The sequence below is a fragment of the Cardiocondyla obscurior genome, linkage group LG02 (assembly GCF_019399895.1).
Source record: "Cardiocondyla obscurior isolate alpha-2009 linkage group LG02, Cobs3.1, whole genome shotgun sequence".
Classification (NCBI taxonomy): domain Eukaryota; kingdom Metazoa; phylum Arthropoda; class Insecta; order Hymenoptera; family Formicidae; genus Cardiocondyla; species Cardiocondyla obscurior.
In genome coordinates, this window is record NC_091865.1 from 8444621 (window position 1) to 8463199 (window position 18579).

Below are 18579 nucleotides of genomic sequence, written 5' to 3' on the forward strand. Positions count from 1 at the left end.
CAACAAATAAAACTACGACGAAATATTATTCCGTTAACCGAGTTTCGATATAGCGCACGCCTGCGATACCACAGCAACCCTCGATTAACGTGACATTTTTATAACGTTATAGGCCGTGTACACCCGTTCGAGAAAAATTACACGATAATCCCATAGCATTGTAAAACATATTGTATAACAGCTTATACTTCCACTTTCAATATTTTAATTAATTTTTTCTCCCATCGTACAAAACAAGATTACAAGTAAATTTTTTCTCGAAATTTTTGGCGTATAATTTTTAGCGACCGACACAGTGACAATTAAAATTTTGAACAAAATGTTTGCAGCAAGCTTTTCCAGATACCATTTTTTTTACCGCAAAAATGAAATTAAAGAGACCCCGGCATATTACGATACAGACTCATTAAGTAATGCTGAGCTAATGTTTGTCGTCGTAGGATATTCCATGTCGTTATTAACGAAACAATATTTTTATCGGCAATATTTGCTATTTCTCAGTTCAACCGAGGCTTCCTATCTATAATCGTGACGGGTCGATGAACATCGCGGCGCGCTTTCGTAAAGGAAGGGTGGCAAAGTTGGGAGGGGGTCGTCGCTTACCGGGTAACAATTAGGGGCTGCCGCGCATCCGATCCTCCGGAGATTCAACCTCCTCCACCGTGGGACACTTTAATCGTACCGCGCGCTCCTCCTTATCTATCTCCTTGCAGTCACAAATCACAATACAGCAGGCACTGAACTTAGCTTATACAGGAGAACATCCTTGCTTTATCACAGTAACGATCGAACGTCCGGGCCGTCGTGCGGGCGCACACAGTTCGCGGCGTTTTTAATACCCTCGGACAATACTCGAGTCGGCGGTACAACGGAAAACAACGAACTAACAACGACTGCGGGGGTTGCTCGACGAGCGAGCGTCGATCACATTGCATTAGCACATACACACAGAAATTTCGCCGATCCCTTTAACGGCGGCACTTCACAGCCTCCGCTTCTCGCTCACGTGTTAAACGAGCGCTCCCTTTCGAGATCGGGAATGGCACTACTCGATGTGCAATATAACGATGTTCTCTCCCACACGTTTAACGATGGTAGGCTTTTCTTCTCTCTCCCGATAATTCCGGTACCCTTAACAGTTGAAGCAGAAATTTGTGCGGGACACTAATACAAGCGGCCGGCTAGCGAGATCAATCAGGCACATCGAGATCACAGAATTCTCAAGTCCGTCGGGATGTCACCGCCGTAATATCACGTGGCAGCTACTATTGACGAGTTCAGGCGAGACTCGAGCTGTCCCACGACGATTCTTCGCATCGACGGACGGTCGCGCGCTTTTTTTTTTTTTTTTTTCTTCTTTTTTTTCTTTTCTTTTTTTTTGTACGCTGAGCAAAGGCAGCCCTCTCGCGAATAACCCGAACTCCCCTTTTCGCGTTCCGACGATTCTTCGTACGTGGTCCGGCTCTCTCGCTGTCGCGCGAGAGTTGAAAAAACGAGGGGTTGAGGGAGAGCGCGTTGGACACCTCGGTGAAGAAGAAAGACGTGACGCACGCTCGCACAGCCGACAACACAATGACCCTTTCAGTAGCGCGGTCTCGCGCCGACTGCGAGGCTGCGGCGGCTCAGAAGTTTCACCTTCAGCCGCGCACGCCACCCTCCGTCCCTCTCTCTCCACGTGCGCGGCATCCCCCACTGACTTTCATGTCTTACGAACCTTAGGTCCCCTCCGCCGACGATGTTTTAACCCGTGCCAGCTGACCCCACCATCGGCTTCGGGTACCCTCTCCGGATCTGAAGACCTGGTCCCCTCTCTTGATCATCGCGTCAGCCTAACCGAGAGCAATAGGCGCGAGATACGCGCACGCACACCAACGCGCGTGGGTGCACGTACGAACATCGAACCACGCCTATCTCCCTACCTTGTGCACGCGACCGACCAGTTCACGCTGTTTTTACTGGCGAGGTAGCCAAGGGTGACCGAGAGCGAGAACGACGTCCAGAAACGAGAGAGGGAATAGGGTTGCACGCGACGTGTAGAATGAAGGGCGAGAAAGAGAGATAAAGATGAAATGGAAGGAAAGAAGGGAAGGAGAGAGAGAGAGAGAGAGAACAGGAGAAGAGAAAAAGCTATCTTACTGGCGTCTCGCCGGGACTGCCCACGCGTCCTAGGGTGCGTGCACACGCACGCATAGACGTTTGATAAGGTGAGCCGGCGCGTTGTACGCACTGCACATCTCTTAAACTATCGCTGAACGACTTTACGGTTTCTAATGGTTAACTCTGGAAGAGTAATCGTTTATAAAATAATTTCGTTGATGTATGATAAGATTGTTGTCGGCGTTGCTCGATACATTTATGAGCTTGCACGGACTTTTCGTTTTTTATGAAATGTTTCAATCGGGAATAAATGTTTCGCTATTAAACGAGAGTAGTACCTTTTTTAAGGATAATCGAAAGACAAATTTGAAATATTCGCTCGATTCCGTGAACGCAGAGATTCAAATATAGCCTTTTGGAAAGTTTCTGATAAAAATACCTGACGCGTCGTCCTCTCTTTGTACGACTTTTGTAAACAAATGCCCCTTGAGATATTGACACGTGGTTGAGACTCCGGCCACACTTTAGACACGTGTCCACCATGTCGAGAGTACTCGCTAAGTGGCTGCTCGACCGTTTGAATTTTTTCTAGACGTTCGTATTTGCCTTTTTCCTCTTTCCATTTTTTTCTTTATCTTTTCTTTTTTTTTTTTTCTACCGAAGGAGCCGCCACGGCGGCGACCTAATGCCAGATGGAGAACCGTAAAGCGCGGAGTAGTCGAAGTTGATTTATTTTAGGAACTCGCGTGCCACGAATACAGATTTAACGTCATTCACTCCTCTTTTTTCCTAACGCATAATGCGCCGAGCGACCACCGCGCAAAATCAAATACGTAACAGTACCTACGACGATCTGTAGCTCATCGACATGAATAAGCGGTCAAATGTGTTCCTCGTTACATGTTACCTTTGTAAGAAATCACGGTTACGCAATTTATTAATCGTCTTCGAATGATTTATGAATCGTCGTGCGAACTTGATTTGATTTGTCGGCACCAATAGCTCTACGAAAAGGATAATAATCCGAATTGTGAGAACGCACCGCGTTTGAAACTGCAAATCGGTCTTAGCAGTGCTCGTAATTGAGAGACGTAATTTGATAGATGCGAGGGACTGCGACGAAATGGTATACACGTGTGTATTCACCCGCCTTCGTTTTCCCCTTTGTATTGTAATTATAACAAATTGATAGATTAGAACCCCGGACCGGGCCATCGCTGATTGGAATAATTGCGCGATCCACGTCATTAGCCTTAATGAGCCCGGGTCGGATCTGACGCCTCTTAGAAACCGTTGCACTTTCGAAACGATCCACGCGGCATTTTCTCCGCGGTGCGTGGTGCCCACGCACCTCGCGTCGCCAGTCGGTCCGTAAAATCTAATGTAATTATAGGTTGAAGCGTACGACACAAAGCGCGTATAATGTATATAAATCGCTATGTTGTTCTCCGATCTCTTTGATACGAAGCAATTGATGCAATTTTTACGCTACGCCGATTGCCGTTTTCTCAATTCGATGCCTACATACTTCTCAATTAGTGCAACGCAGTAAAATAGATATATTTGTAATGACAGTTTATTAGAAAATTACCGTATTGAATCTCTAATTATTTCTATTAATAGAGTTCTCAAAGATAAATTTGACTGAAAGAAGTCTAGATGTGTGTATAAATTATTTCGTGATTGAGTTACACGTTTAAATATATTTTTAGAAAAAAAAAATTAATTGATTATGTAAAAATTTAGAGTTTTTAAATTAATTTATAATTAAGGATAATTAAGAATAATTTTTAGTCATGTATAATTCAACAATTCAATGATTAGCGGTAGCAAAAATAGATCTGCATCGTTTCGAGTGTCTTTGAACTTTCCGGAAAGGCAGAAAACGGTCATTGACTTGTATTAACGCAGACTGCACTTCCTTTTTTTAAACGCGCGACTTTCACGTCATGTCGGACAAACCACGCGCGCGTATGTACGTGCATTGTGACGCACGCCTTTCGAGCTTTGCACCTGGGTGTATACCCACCTTTCCCGCAAGAAAGAGATCCTTACCTAAAGGCACGCACGAGATGATCCAGCTGTTTGATCTCCGCCATACGCTCCCTTTTTAGGGAGCTCGTGCGCGTTGAGTTAGGATTTCGTAACGGCATCTGCGTTTACAGAATCTTGGTGCTCGTAATGTCGCGTTATATCAGATTTTACTAATTCCCCACGCGACCAGAGGACACCGGAGCCGGTAACGGATCTAACGTAAGTTGTCACAGCTTTGCGCGTGTTACATCCTAATATCGTATACAGATAACTGAATTAGATAACTCAAGACATAATTTTGTCATTTACGTGACTTTAATACTTTGGTGAAATGTCAGTTGACGCCTACGACTTATATTAATACTTCGCTTTAATAAGCTTCTTAATTAAATAAATTTTATTTTATTTCTACAAACGGTAATATGAAATAATAAGAATAATTTTAAAGTAAATGTCTCTCTCGAGCATTTATTTATTTCGCACGATTCCGGCTGTGTATAAATGCGCGTGGCTCGCGACGAAAGGAGTGTCCGCGAAGGATTCTCGGATAGGAGAGAAAGGACCCCAGGTCCGAGCCGAACAAATTCCGAAATAAATGTCATCGTGTATCATCGTGGTAACGTAATCCCGGATCGCGAAGACAAATGGCTGCGGAATACGATACGATGCACCGCGGTCGGTCGTCCGAGATGAGGAGCCTTCTCGTTTCTCGTATATTTACATACCGCGGCGGAGGAAGGTTCGTAAGGAGGTGTTCGTCCTTTTCCGAGAGGCGAGAGAAGATACGATAACTTTGGTAGACGAACAGAGTGAGACGTACACGTCGTTAAGGTCACCGGTAATGTACAATCGACGAAGGACGGACGGTGACTTCTCTTCCAGAAATCATACAGGATCGGATTCGCGTGTCCCGCGTATCCCAAATATGTTCTTTGAATTATCATTTAAATTATCGCAATAGGTTGAATTAAATAACTAAATTAATTAGCGGAATTGAAAATTCGATGACTTAACTTTCGACAAAAACCACCGTTTCACCGTATAACGTGGCGATATATTTTTAACAAGTTACCGGATAATTAAACAAAAATGTAATACTGACGAAACTATAGTGAACATCCCTGTTTTCGAGAGGAACGTTCCGATGTTGTTAAAGGGTTGAAATATTTTCTGGCCGACATTTTAGTTTTACGCGAGCATTTATACCGGCCCTGAGAAAGGAAAAACAAATCAAACGGTCGGTCATGCGTCAAGATTTTAAGCAAACACGGGCAAGATACGTATGCGCGAGCGTGCGTTCATGAGCGAGCACGCAACCGAGTATGCACGGCCACGGGTATTAAAAAAGCGCGCGCGTTTGCTCTGTCTCGAAGACCTCTTCGCGGGCACGTACGACTAGAAGAGAGGAGCCTTGCTCCGAGAACTCTCCTCCCGATTTAGCTAGCCGTGTCACCACCGTCTCTCCTCACCTTCGGAAGGTCTCTCCTCAAGGCTGAAAGTCTAACGACCGTCCTGTCGATTCGTCATTCGCGATCGGACAGATAAGGGGATTACGCGTCGATTCATCTAAATCTCCGTTTCCGATTACTTTCATCGGAGGAAAGTAGACCTGAATTCAACTCACATTTTACGATAATGTAACCCACTGAACATCAACGAAATAAACGCTCGAGAGACACGTCCGTTATAGAAGAAAGTTTTAAAGGTCTTCGTAATGTATTTCGCCGACAAAGAGACGTATCGATGTAAAATTAACTAACTTTTTATTTAAATATAAGATTTGAAAAAGATTCTTCTCTTAAAAAATCTCGTGTCGAGTAAAATAAAATTTTCAAGATATCTGGAATAAACTTGTAAAATAAATAATAGAGACCGAGCGTCGCTCGAGAATCATAAATACAGGGATTAGTCCGCGGGCCATGGAGGCAACAGGCAAAGAGTAAAGAGGACAGAGGAAACTTAATGCCTGCATCATGAAAGTGGCACACGGAATACAGAAGTAATTTACACGATCCACCTACGAAACGACGGGCGCGCGTAGCGCAACAGGTTCCCGACGTTGGCGGAGCGGAACACCGAGAATTCGAGCGTGAATTATGAACGTTAGTTCTCCTAATGCACCCTAATACGGTCGTGACTGGTTGCATATGTAGGAACGGGGAATAGGTCGGCGCGGGGGAGGACCGTGAGGGAAAAACGAATAATTTGTCGGGCGGGACGACCATTTTTCCACGCGATCTCCCATCGCGAGCGCGCGAGAAGCGAGAGAGAAAAAGGGGGGAAAAAGAAAGGAAAAAAAAAATAAGAGGCAAAGTGCTCGGAGAGACGCGTGTGGAGAAACGAGGAGCGGAGTGGAAAGCGTAGGCGGGGCGCATACCAGAGGCACCTGCTCATTTACTTTGCGCCGGTCGCCTGTAGCCGGTGTAGAGAGGGAATCCTCATTAGGATTTGCCCCTACCATGTTATCGCCACCGCCGCCGCTTGAGTGCGTGTTTCTGCCGCGACATTGACAACGGAGGGAAAGAGAGAAAAAAAGAACACGATTTATTTCCTGGGAGATATATTTCCGATCGAATCTGAACGTGAATACGTATTTACGAAATTGTAACGTTATCAGTTACGTAAGATTAATAATAATGACTTGGTAAGTAAGAAATTATACATATAGATGTTTTTCTTTATTTCTTTCTTTTATTTTTCCGTAAAAAACACTTTCGTCGCTGCGAAGATTAATTGCGAGAATAAAATTTTCAAAAGGCACACGCGATATAGAAAGATAGAGAAGAGACGATTGTTACACCTTTTGTTAAGCGAATTAATTCATAGACAACGAGATCCTTTAAGTCAAACGATAAGAAATCTTTTTATTTAAAATAAAAAAGGGGGAAAAGGTTATTGTACACCGATATATCATTTTTTTTTCGCGTATAGTACTTTTCGACGCTTTGAAAGATTTACAGCGCCGAGGTGAGGGCCCGCGTATGAAGGAGGGAAATTATAGAGAGCTCCAGTGCACAGGGAACGGGAGGGATTATTTAAAAAGAGAAAAATAGCGAAACCGCAGCACCCTCCGTACCGCTATGGGCGTGCGACGCAGGGCGGAAAAGAGGGGTCCCCCGCCCAAGACCCCGTGTAAGATCTCACATAAAGATCGTCGTCCGCGCGCACAATAATGGCCCTCGGGCTGGCTGCCTGTCCTGTCGCCCGTATTCCCCGTGACCTCGTCGGCGACCGTTATGATGAGGCGCTCGCTGTTGCAGCTTGCCTTGTACTCCGCGTGTAAACCACGCGCGTATGTGCCTTTTAGGGTCCCCTCCGCCCCCTCACCGTACACGTATTCACGAGACAATGGCATAGGAACAACGAAGCCGCAGGGGTGCGATGTAAAGCCCCTCTGTGTGATGCAGCTATCTCAATTTGTATCTTTCGCGAGAGGTGCGCAACGACGAGTTGCCCGTCATGTCGTGTTACGTCTACTTCTAGGGACCGACAGTTCCGTGGATAATTATGATCTTACGGATGCTAGATTCCGATATCAATATTCGGAAGATATCTTTTAATCGGAGGTAATCTGACGAAGAAAAAAAAAAATTGATTCTCTTTTTTTTATTTCGTAAATAATTAAAGTTCAAAAAATTTTCAAATTTTGAGAATTTAAAAATATAAGTTATTAGCAATTTTAACAATTTTTTTTTCTTTTTTTTTTACCAATGTCAAAGTAGATTGCGTGATCAGAAAATATGCTTTGAATCGAAACAAAATATTTTCTAAAAAGTTTTCACACCGCGGGGCGTGCGCATGTATCGCGTGTATGAGTTTAATTCTTTTCGAGAAGAGCGTAGGTATCCCGCGATGTGACGATACACGTTGACAGAATTGACACGTAATTGTACGCTATATACTGTTGCTCCGCGGACCATAATGAAGCCTTATTATTAACGATCGCCCGCGGCAGATCGCGCCAATGGTTTCACACGCTGTGAGAGTCCTCCTTTCAACTTGCGCTCGGGCGCGCGAAACCTTTATCGCGCTTCTGAAAGAATATCGAGCTCTCCTTTCGAGGCGACGTGAAAAGAGAAGTCGGAGCCCCAAAGAAACCTGAATTGGTTCATCGCCGCTATACTAACCGCGGTAGCGTCCAGTAGCGACGCGTCATGCAAGCACATTGGTATTATGACGCCGAACGAGCGTTTAACACAAAATATACCGTGGACCAAGTTTAAAAAGAATTTCTTACTTTACATTTTTGCATCTTGTAATTTTCACGAACATGCATTGTTATTATAGTAATTAAAATTTTACGTAATATCGGATTTTCACAATTTTTTGTGAAATTAATTGACTTTGAAACTAGAGTTCATATCTTTTTGCGAAATAAAAAAAAAGAAAATATCTAATACGATAAAAGATAAACAGAAGAATCTCTCGTACCGATTAAACTGGAAGATTGTAGATTTATGGTCACGGTGATGACACGCCTCTCAAGGAAAAACCCCCGGTGTTAGGAAGGTGATCCTTTAGTCAGTCCGTCGTTTTTCTTTTCTCTTTTTCTCTATTGCGAATGGACATCCCGCGATCTTTACGGTTCTTTGAACGGGACGACGATGTTCCGCTGCAATTTCAAGGCGCGTAGCTTGCGTACCATTGTCCTTAAATGGTGCAAACAGGAACAACGGGTGGTCCATCTCTTCGCTGACCCATTGCCTCCCTACCTCCGCTTCGCCATTCCGAAAGAAAAGTCAAAGCTGTCGAAAAGCTTCCGAAATCTTTATGGCCACTGAGTTTACAAGAGGCAATGAAAAGCAATCCCTCGTAGACCTCTGAAGGGCGTGTAAACGTTCGAAAGGCTAATACTCTTTTTTTCTGATTTATGTGCGGAGGCGGTTGCACGCGCTAAATGTCTACGACTTTTGACAAATTGGTATTTCGTATTGGAAAGTCGGATTTCCTTTGAAGAAAAGAGATAATGCAGGATGAATGCACAGAGTAAAGCCGCAGGATGTATATCAACTTGTGATTTCTACGTCAAATTTGACAAAAATTTGAGACCGTTGTACTACGCCTGTTTTAATCTTGTTTTTCCATTAATCATTATATTTATTTCATTGATTTCTATATACACATTTCATGCTTTGATAAAAAAAAAAAAATTAATATTCTACCCACTCGCGATTCACGGTATTAAGGAACGTCAAACCCTCAGCATATATTAGTCGAGTTGTATACGTGCCGAAAGCAGAAACGCCGCACCGCCCAATTTTTATTACTGTTCTCTGTTCTATTATTTCGCGTCTGATTAGCCGTCTTAAGTTCGGGGTGCCTTGCATGCCCCCGTCGAAAGCGAGCGGACGTTATAACTTCCTGATGTGTGGCGCGATAAAAAAAAAGAGCGTGAAAGAAAACGAGACGGCGGCTGAATCAGTACTAGCGCTACTTTGATCGAACCCAGGTCACAAAGAGCTCGCTTCGTCACCGGTTGAATAGCCTCGGCTAGAAGGAGGTTGGATTAGGTGAGGCTAAGTTACGAGGGTGGAAGGGTCCCTAGCGGCAAGACGACGTCTTGAATGGGGCACGTGCTACCGCCGTAGTGATCTTCGGGCCCTACGTCTGGCGATCTGTCTCTCTTCTCCTCTCCCTTTCCCTTCCGTTTGTCCGTTTGCTCGGCCGTCCATCTGATCGTCTAGAGATGGATCTAGGTCTAGACTAGGGAACTCCTCGATGTTTCTTTTGGCTCGCCTCGCCAGCTGCTCCGCCAAAGTTGCGATTCTCGCGGCACGTGTGTCCCTTTCGCATGTACGAAACTTTTTATGTACAAGCCGAGGCAGTCTTCTCAGCAGTACTGACCGTGACGGATTTATAGCGTAGCGATTTTGCCTCCGATTACGGGATCTAATTCATTATCTCATGCATCTCGAGGTATACAAGAAATTGGTAATTTGCGGTGCAATTAATATTCCATGGAAATTAAAGTCTAAAATCTAAAATGCTAATTAATTTGAACATTACAGAAAAGACTAAGTAAGCGAGGATATTTTATAATTAAAAAAAAAATATCTTTAATTTTAATATATTTTTTTAAGTAAAAATTAAAGTAATATTAAATATTATGTATCGTAGAAAACATTTTACTTTATTTTCTTCTCATATTATACTTCGTTGAACGACACCGGAATAGTTTGGCAAGTCTGTATGACCCGAAGAAAGGGTGCTCGCGTGCCTGGACGCAAATGCGTGCGCGTTACGCATCTGTCTCCTCTAGGGCAGGGCACGTACACGCACACTACTTGGTCGCATATGATCGCACGCGGAACGTATTTATACGTATGACGCGTGCACGTAATCCAGCCCCTAGGCGTACGTACGTGCGTGCATCCGTGCATAGCACTTTCGTGCGTGCATACGTGCGTGCATATGTGCGTGCGAGTTCAGGCATGCAAGAACTAGTGATATATAGCTCACATATACAACAAGCTCGGTACATCCAGCCCCTAGTTGCTATGCTACCGGTACGGTATGGTGTTTCGTGGGGTTATGGCATAGCGCGCTGGTATTTCTTTCTCGTGCACCGGCATATTCAGACAGAAATCGCAATCTCGAATAGATACTTTCGTTCACTACGGCGACGTACCGGGACAGCCGCTGAAATGCAATAAATCGGCCGATAACAAATTGCCGCCGAGCGGCAGTCCACTTCAATGCGATAACCGGAATTGCGTGGGGATTTATGATCGAGTGGTATCTGTGTAGCAGGCCATATCGAAACTTACGATTCCGATTTGTTGTCCTTGGAATTTCAAACGTGGATCCGTATTGGATGGCGGATTATATCATACAGAAATCTACGTGACAAACGTAAAAATAGCCCAAGCTAAGAAATTAATTTTATTTTAAATACTATTAAATATTCTAATTGTGAAAATGTTGCGTTTTAAGTACGGCATAAAATAACGGATGAACGCGGTAAACGTATTAGATATTCCTAACGTCAAATTCGTTAACGTAACGCAATTAGCATTGTTTTCACGGTCCGAGTTACGGCGAGTTATTGGAATTTCTTTGCAGCTGATGCATTACAAACAAACTCGGTATCGAATACCACCGGCGTCATAATATCGCTAATAAATCAGGAATAATAGATCTAGTGGAACAAGTCCAATCTCTTGCAGCTACTTTCACTTCATTGTACCTTACATTTACAGTTTTGTTTATGTGCCACCACGGGATGACAAAATGCGAATAACAAATCAATCGATATCGAAATTCCTTCGAGAGAGAAATACGATATTTCAAAAGTATGTTATTGCAACTCTAGTTTTATTTCTGAACAAAAATTTTTTTTTTTTAATTTTATTTATGTTTTAAAATGTACCATAAAAGTAAAACCACGCTTGATAAAATTAAACATAGTGATAAAAATAAGGAAGGTTTTATAAACCGAACTTTTGTGTCGTAAACAGTTCGACACAATTAAATTATTAGGTTCTACATGATTTATTTATTGTCTGATTAAAATTTGGCACAACAAAGATTACAAATCATTCTGCGAAATTTCCACGGCTAATATAATCTTATCACGTAAAAAGGAAGTTACAAATCATATCAACAGATCGGTATTCAGAAAGACACGATATTTTAAATCATCCAAGATATGATAAAAGATTTTGTGATTTGATATAATACAATTATAAAAGCCGACCCGCTTGAAATAATTCATTCAGTCAAGACAACGATTAAAGCAGTTTGATAAACAGGCACTACGTCTTTTCTTTCCCGAAATTTTAAGTTGATTAGACAAAGAGACGATGAAGGGTAAGCGCTCAATAAATATAATAAGTAATAAGATTATTTATCAATTTAAATTTATATAAATAACTAAATTAATTTTCTAATTAAAATAAAATTAATTGTATTATAATTAAATTGATTATTATAACGAAAGGCATAATGCGATTGACCGTAACTTTGTTCGGTACAGGAATATACGTCATTTTCATCGCTTTCGCGGTGTGTTGGATTCAAATTATCGCAGAGGAACAATTGATCCAGGAAAAAGAGATTTACGAGAACAACATTCCGACTAAGTGTCCACCTTTCGAAATATTTGCGAGCAACATTGCACACGAAACCGATTGCACAAAATTCTACAAATGCCATTATGGCCGTAGATATATAATGACTTGTCCACCCAGCGGAGATTCATTTGAACAATTGCACTTTAATCGACGTGAACAGGTCTGCGACTGGCATTGGCGAGCCGGTTGCGCTTATTGTCCTTTAAAGAATAAAAATGGTAGTTGGCCGCGGTCCAAAATATCTCACGAGACGGATAACTGCCGGTATTATTACGATTGCATAAACGGCGATAAGCATTTACGATCTTGTCCCCCGCATACGTGTTTTAGTCGCACTTGCCAAGCTTGCGTTGTAAATCGAGCAGGTGGTAATTGCGATTAATCAGCAGAATTCTTCACAAGTTTTAACTATATTGAATTAAAGTTATTAAACACGTATCACGGATAATAAATAGCCATACAAATATACGAAACAAGCTTCTTTCAATTCCGTTTTAATTAAAACGATACGGTGATATAGATATTCGAAGTGAGTATTACGTTCGAGGTTAATAGGTGATTTTCGCGCGCTGCAAAGCGAGAAGGAGTGGTCTATTTTCCCGGAGCCGTTTCTGCTGACGTATTCTTGCGAGCCGCCCGAGCCTGGACCCGTATCTCAGATGCAATCAGCTCCAACCGCGAAAGAATGAGCAGATTGCATGTCGGCTACCCGCGTTACTGCTTGTAACACGCGCGAATTATGTAAGTACCGAATCGCGCGCGTGTGCCAGCGCGAGCGTATACGCGCCGACTATTATTCGTCGATAGTGTATCCGCATTAGACGATATATCTACAGCGGTTCGCCTCACCTCTCACTTCTTTTATTCCGCATACTCGTGCCTCATTTAAGCGACGCGCTTCGGATCTGCCGTAACTTTATACGGGAGTGTTTCGACGTGGACTGCCGAGAGAACTTTTTTGCGGATGTCCGTAATATCCTCGTATTAAGAAGCTTCCGGGAAAGTGACAATAAAGATTACGCGGGTAAAATCGACACCAGCGAATCCACAATCTTTTTATCTTGATTTTAAGCTGCGCTCCTACAAGCCCGATACAGCGCGGGGATTTCCTCAATTAAAACATATAATATACGTAAAATCTCGGTATAATATTTTTATCCGTGGCCAAAAGCCTTAATGGATAGGTCCCGTTTACGCGCAGGTAAATGCGCGTCTTGCTTTTCGAGGGAAGCGGCGTTTTACACCGCTACGGGATATTGGGTAGAAAAAGCGCCGGCAGTATAGCGGGGTTTTACGACGAAACGGGTAACGGCAGTACGTTTAAAAATAATTGCCGCCTCGATGGCAACGATTAATGCTATTGCCAGAATTAATTATTGTGGCGGTAGCTTATTAGATATTTTTATTGCCGCTCGTTAAACACGCGCACGCGAGCGCGAGTGCATATAAGAGACCTGCTCTCGGTACACATTCTCTGCAAATGATATCATTCGAAAGTTTATTTTCACCAAACGCTACGTTTTGTTAAGGGGTTAATGCTCATAAAGTTAACGGACGCTTATCGTTCCCGCTGACAGCTTTACAGTCGCGCGGGGTCCGTTGTTCTTACGCCGGGGAAGACGCCCGAGTTCGCGCGTGCACGTGAGGGACAAGAGGAAACGATTTAATTGTTAAGCAGAAAGGAGGAAAAAAAAACGTTAATAAATATTTCGGTGCGGCAGACGCAGACGAACATTATGCTGGTGCTAACGACGCCTGATAAGACAAATGATAGTTTCTTTTTTAACGACACTCTTTGCACTGTACATGAATCTCGCTGTCCCAGGGCAATTAGTAAAGGCTTTTGTGATATCTCTCGCCGATAATCGCTCTACGTGAATAACGTTTAAGCGCTTTATGATAGGAATTTTTTCTTGACATTTATATATCTAACGTTAATATCTTCGTAAAGCTCGTTGATCAAATTGAAATATATAAGAGAAATGCATTTATTTGCGCTAAAATATATTTTTTTTAAATTATTTTTTTGCTTTTTTTCGTCAACTCTTTTCTGCTCGTGTGAGCAGAGTCTGGTTGAAGAGAAAATTAATAATATGTAAATTCGATAAATTTTTTTATAAGAAATCACGCTACGCGACGATCTCACCTCTCGTGCAGATGGCAATGTGAATCCGTTTATCGACGGTCGTTGAATGGTGACGATGAGATGGAAAGTACCTTTCGATGCCAGCACACTTCGTAGCCGGCACTCCACTTCACTCAGAATTCGTGTTATACATTCGTCTGGCACTATTCGAAATTTACTTCGCCCAAACGAGTCGACTTCTATTCTCGTAAAGGAATCACGCGGTCGCAAAGTTTCTCGGCAATGTCTTCTTCGTTTCGTCCAATTTATTTATTAAAAGTCATTCAGTGACTTACGGCGGGGGCGTCCTCTTACAGTTCACGTGAAAATAGCGACGCTCGTAGCGATATTAAATAAACTACATTTATTTGAAGACAAGCTCGGAAATCTTGAGCGTAGTCAGGTATGCTAATCCTTGTTTATACTCCTCTCGGCACTTTCCACACATCCACGGTCGTCGAATTTATTGATCTTAGATCGATAAGTAATCCACAAATAAGCCAATTCCACGAAATTTTGGTTGATTACAACTGCCGATCCGGCGACATAGTGTCTCTCGTCTTAGATATCCAAGTTGTGACTACAACTCGATACCGTGGAAATCCTTTCTTGATGATTGCTCTTTCACAAGAAATAATTTTCTACCGCTGGAGAAGCTAACGGTTGAAACTTTCTTTCGACCAATGTCCACGATTCTACTCGATTCAACAGATCCAGAATCGATATTAACGTTCTCTCTTCGTGATTTCTTTCAAAGATCTCGTCAATTCAGTCGTGTTGGTCGTTTCCAGAACACGTGATAGTTTCTCGAAGGATACTGAGCGAGGTAGTGCGCGTCACATCGCCGCGAAGTGCGAGATCCTCAAAGCGGGGTGTTCGAAAACGACTGGATCAAAGGGGGTGCGTTGCAACAGGTGAGAAGGAAAAGGAGAGCACGCGGAATAGGAGGGATAGGTAAAGTAACGAAGGAGAGAGAGACAGAGAGAAAGAGAAAGAGAGAATCGGACAATGACAACGGTGATGTTAACACCGCGCGTAGTAGCGGACAGTCTGCGACTAAGGCCCCCGAGGAGAAGTCTCACCTCTCTCTCCTCCGTCTCTTCTCTCGTCCTCGCGTTCCTCTCTTCCGACAGGGTCTCTCTCTCCACTACACGCGTGTCCGCCGTCACATCGTCGTGCGCGCGTGTGCATCTCCGACACGTACGACGTACCCTTCTGTGCCTCCACCTCCGATCTCGCTACCCGCGCGGGCCACCCTGGGTCTCACCTTCTCTCTTGCTCTTTCACGTCGATAGGCAGCACTATTTTCCGTCGGAACGAACGCGCGACCGACTATAAGCAAAACCATTTCCCGATGCACACATGGGCGCGCACGATTACGCGTGTAGGTACGCCGGATTCGCGGGCAGCGGTGGCGGCGGCGATATCGGTGTACGCGTCGGTAGGAGAGAAGTGGGAGATGGGACACGCGACACGAGCCTTGGTAGGGAGAGAGAGGGTCAGTGAGAGTGGGGCACGCACGGTCTCCCCTCGCGTTCCTCCGGGTTCCCCCTTCACGGGGGCACCCTCTCTTCTCTTCGCTTCGGACGGACGTCTCGGCGCGGTCCCTCTTTTTCTCCGTTCTCTCCGCTGGCCTCAGCCTCTTATTTTTGAATCGTATGCCTCAACATCTCCGTCGATTACGCCGTGATACCTCGCATTTCATACGCATTTCAAGAGAGTGTCGTTTGGTTTGCAAAAAATCTTTCTCCTCCCTTGACATCTCCTTACGGTTTACCTTCGAGATCTCTCAATATACCACGCGGTGCACGAACATAGACGCGATTTATGCGGATCAACAAGTTAACGAGGCTATGGTCAATACCCGAGCGATGTAAGTAATCTGAGATTGCGCCGGTCAATTTAATTCGTTATTTATAAAACTAAATGTACCGCGTAATTTTTTTTTTTTTTTTTTTTAAATTCTTCTGCCAGGAATAACAAATTATATAATAAGCAGAAATAGATATAATTATCTTATGAGCTAATGAGTTTGATTTTCATACACGAGCAATATTAATTAATATAATTAATTGTCTCAAACACACAGTGATACTACCTACTTGTTACGAAAGTGATAACATTTTCATTCAGCAATATTGTCGAGTATCTTCGGTAACATAATGCAAAATAATAACATCGTTTACAATCTACATTGGAAATTAATTTGTTGTACTTACCGCCTTAAAATTTCGTTCTTCATTTACGTATGTCGGATGTATTACTTCCACCATTGTAACAGATTTTCACGTAGAAAGCAACCTTACAATTTTTCCGAGAGACGACATTCATTTCGGAACATATCAAAAATTTAATAACGACAATAATCAATAATTTCAAGAATTATTTTAAAACTACGAGCACTTAAAAATTTTTTTTTTATATTTTCTGCACTCTTCCGTACAACAGCTCGCGTCGATAAGGAAAAAAAGATAAAAATTTTCGTGCAAATGGACTAATATACATTTATACCAAAAGAAATGTCAGCAAAATTTTTTTTGCTTTTCTCGCGAGCTACACGCGAACGAATTCTCGCCGACGTGTCCGTGCTGAGGATGAAAAACGAACCCACGCGTGTCAATGAACGAGAAACGACTAAGTGTCGGCGACGATTTTCGTCGACGACCGTCTCCTGGGGTTGCAAAACTCACCTCTCCCCCGTTGTTCCCCTTCCGATGAGCGAGTTGGCGTCGAGAGGGGTGGTGAACGTTCTCTCCCTACGTTCCCACGCCGCGTTCCGATACCTCTCTTCGTCCCTTCTCCTCCACCGCCTCCTCGATGGCATCCTTGCTTGCCGACTCCTCCCTTAGAGACGCGCCCTTCTCCGGGGGTGAGCACGCACTACTCTATTCTCCACTTCTCTCGGAAGTCCGCTACCGCCCCCGGCGCGTCCACCGGGGGTTGAGATTTATTCGTAGTGTCCCACACCGTGTTTAGCTGCACACGAAGTGATGTAATTTCGAAGCAACTGGTGGCGAGATCTATATCAGATTCTTTCCTGGCCCCATGCTTTATTATGAGAGACGTAAACAACACGCATTCGTTGGAAAAGCAATGCATCATAATTATTTTACTCGACGACGTATTTGTATTTATCATGGCAAATTCGCAAATAAAGGGTGAGATACGCGGACGTCGGGAGATACTTGTCGGCTAAAAAAAAAAAAAATACACCGTACGAATCACGCAGACGTTTTATGAATGATATGAATATGAATATATAGCTTGATAAAAAATTATCGATGTTTGCGTAATTTCTCAACGCGGGTATTTCGAACATAATTTATTGGCCGTACATTTTGCGGACTTTCCGCGTCGGCATTGATACGGTATTATTTTCTATATCGTGCACCCACCGCAAATCCAATCGATCGGAAACGGGAACATCGACAATTGGCCGCAATTGTATCGATCGGGGCCAATATGACATCGTTTGATCAGCAGTTTCATTGCCCGACGGAAAAATCTGTCGTGGATTTCATCGATCCATTTCATGCTTTGATGCATCTGCAATACGAGAAGGTCAAATTTATCGTGTAACGTATAATAACGTATATCGAGGACAACTATGATTAAAAACGTCACGCGTTCTGAGTAAAAAAAATAAATTTATAAAAGCGGTTTGGGTATGAGAACGTAAATTAACAATTGAATTAAATTTAAGTAAATATTAGAATAAAAATATAGGCGTAGCTGAAATTGACTGAAAATATCGCGATAAACTCGTGATCAAAACGTGATCAAAGATGTTTATTTTTTTGGAGAAAAATACGTCAATCACTTTATCTTTATAACGACGAGAGCCGTCAGCTGCGCTAAAAGTCAGCGAATATTCGACAAAATATTTTGAATTTAAGCGATGACCTGACACACGCATCGACCTGCTTACTTTTGATTGAGATTTTTTTTAATCTGTTATATCACGCTATATGAGAAAAATATAAAATGTTTTACAGTGCGTGCACCTTCAAGAGATTTTTTTTTTAGACACGTCGTACACACGTACACGATTTTCTCATTATTTTGCGTGGGCATTGACAATTTCATCACCGATAAGTGACTTTGTATTCGACAGGCGTTATCTGAAACTTTTTTTGATAAAAACTTCATTCTTAGAAACAATAATAGATAAATATTAAAATTCTCTAATTTTATTTTCTATAATAAAAGTTAATTTAATTGCGTTCGATTTTGTTGGACCGTTTGAAAACG

General features: G+C 42.9%; 1 protein-coding gene across 3 annotated transcripts in view; it reads right to left on the bottom strand.

Moving 5' to 3' along the window:
- Positions 1–16669, bottom strand: part of Klu (klumpfuss) — a 57339-nt gene extending 40670 nt beyond the window's left edge. Inside the window, exon 1 of one of the 3 annotated variants that reach the window (XM_070674525.1) lies at positions 16548–16669. In XM_070674525.1, coding sequence (XP_070530626.1) covers positions 16548–16601 — 54 coding nt within the window. In that variant the 5' untranslated portion in view covers positions 16602–16669. Of the gene's footprint in view, positions 1–603; positions 1647–14349; positions 14469–16547 lie in introns of those variants that run through there. The other 2 variants (XM_070674527.1, XM_070674526.1) reach the window with 2 other exon arrangements.
- Positions 16670–18579: the final 1910 nt, after the last annotated feature.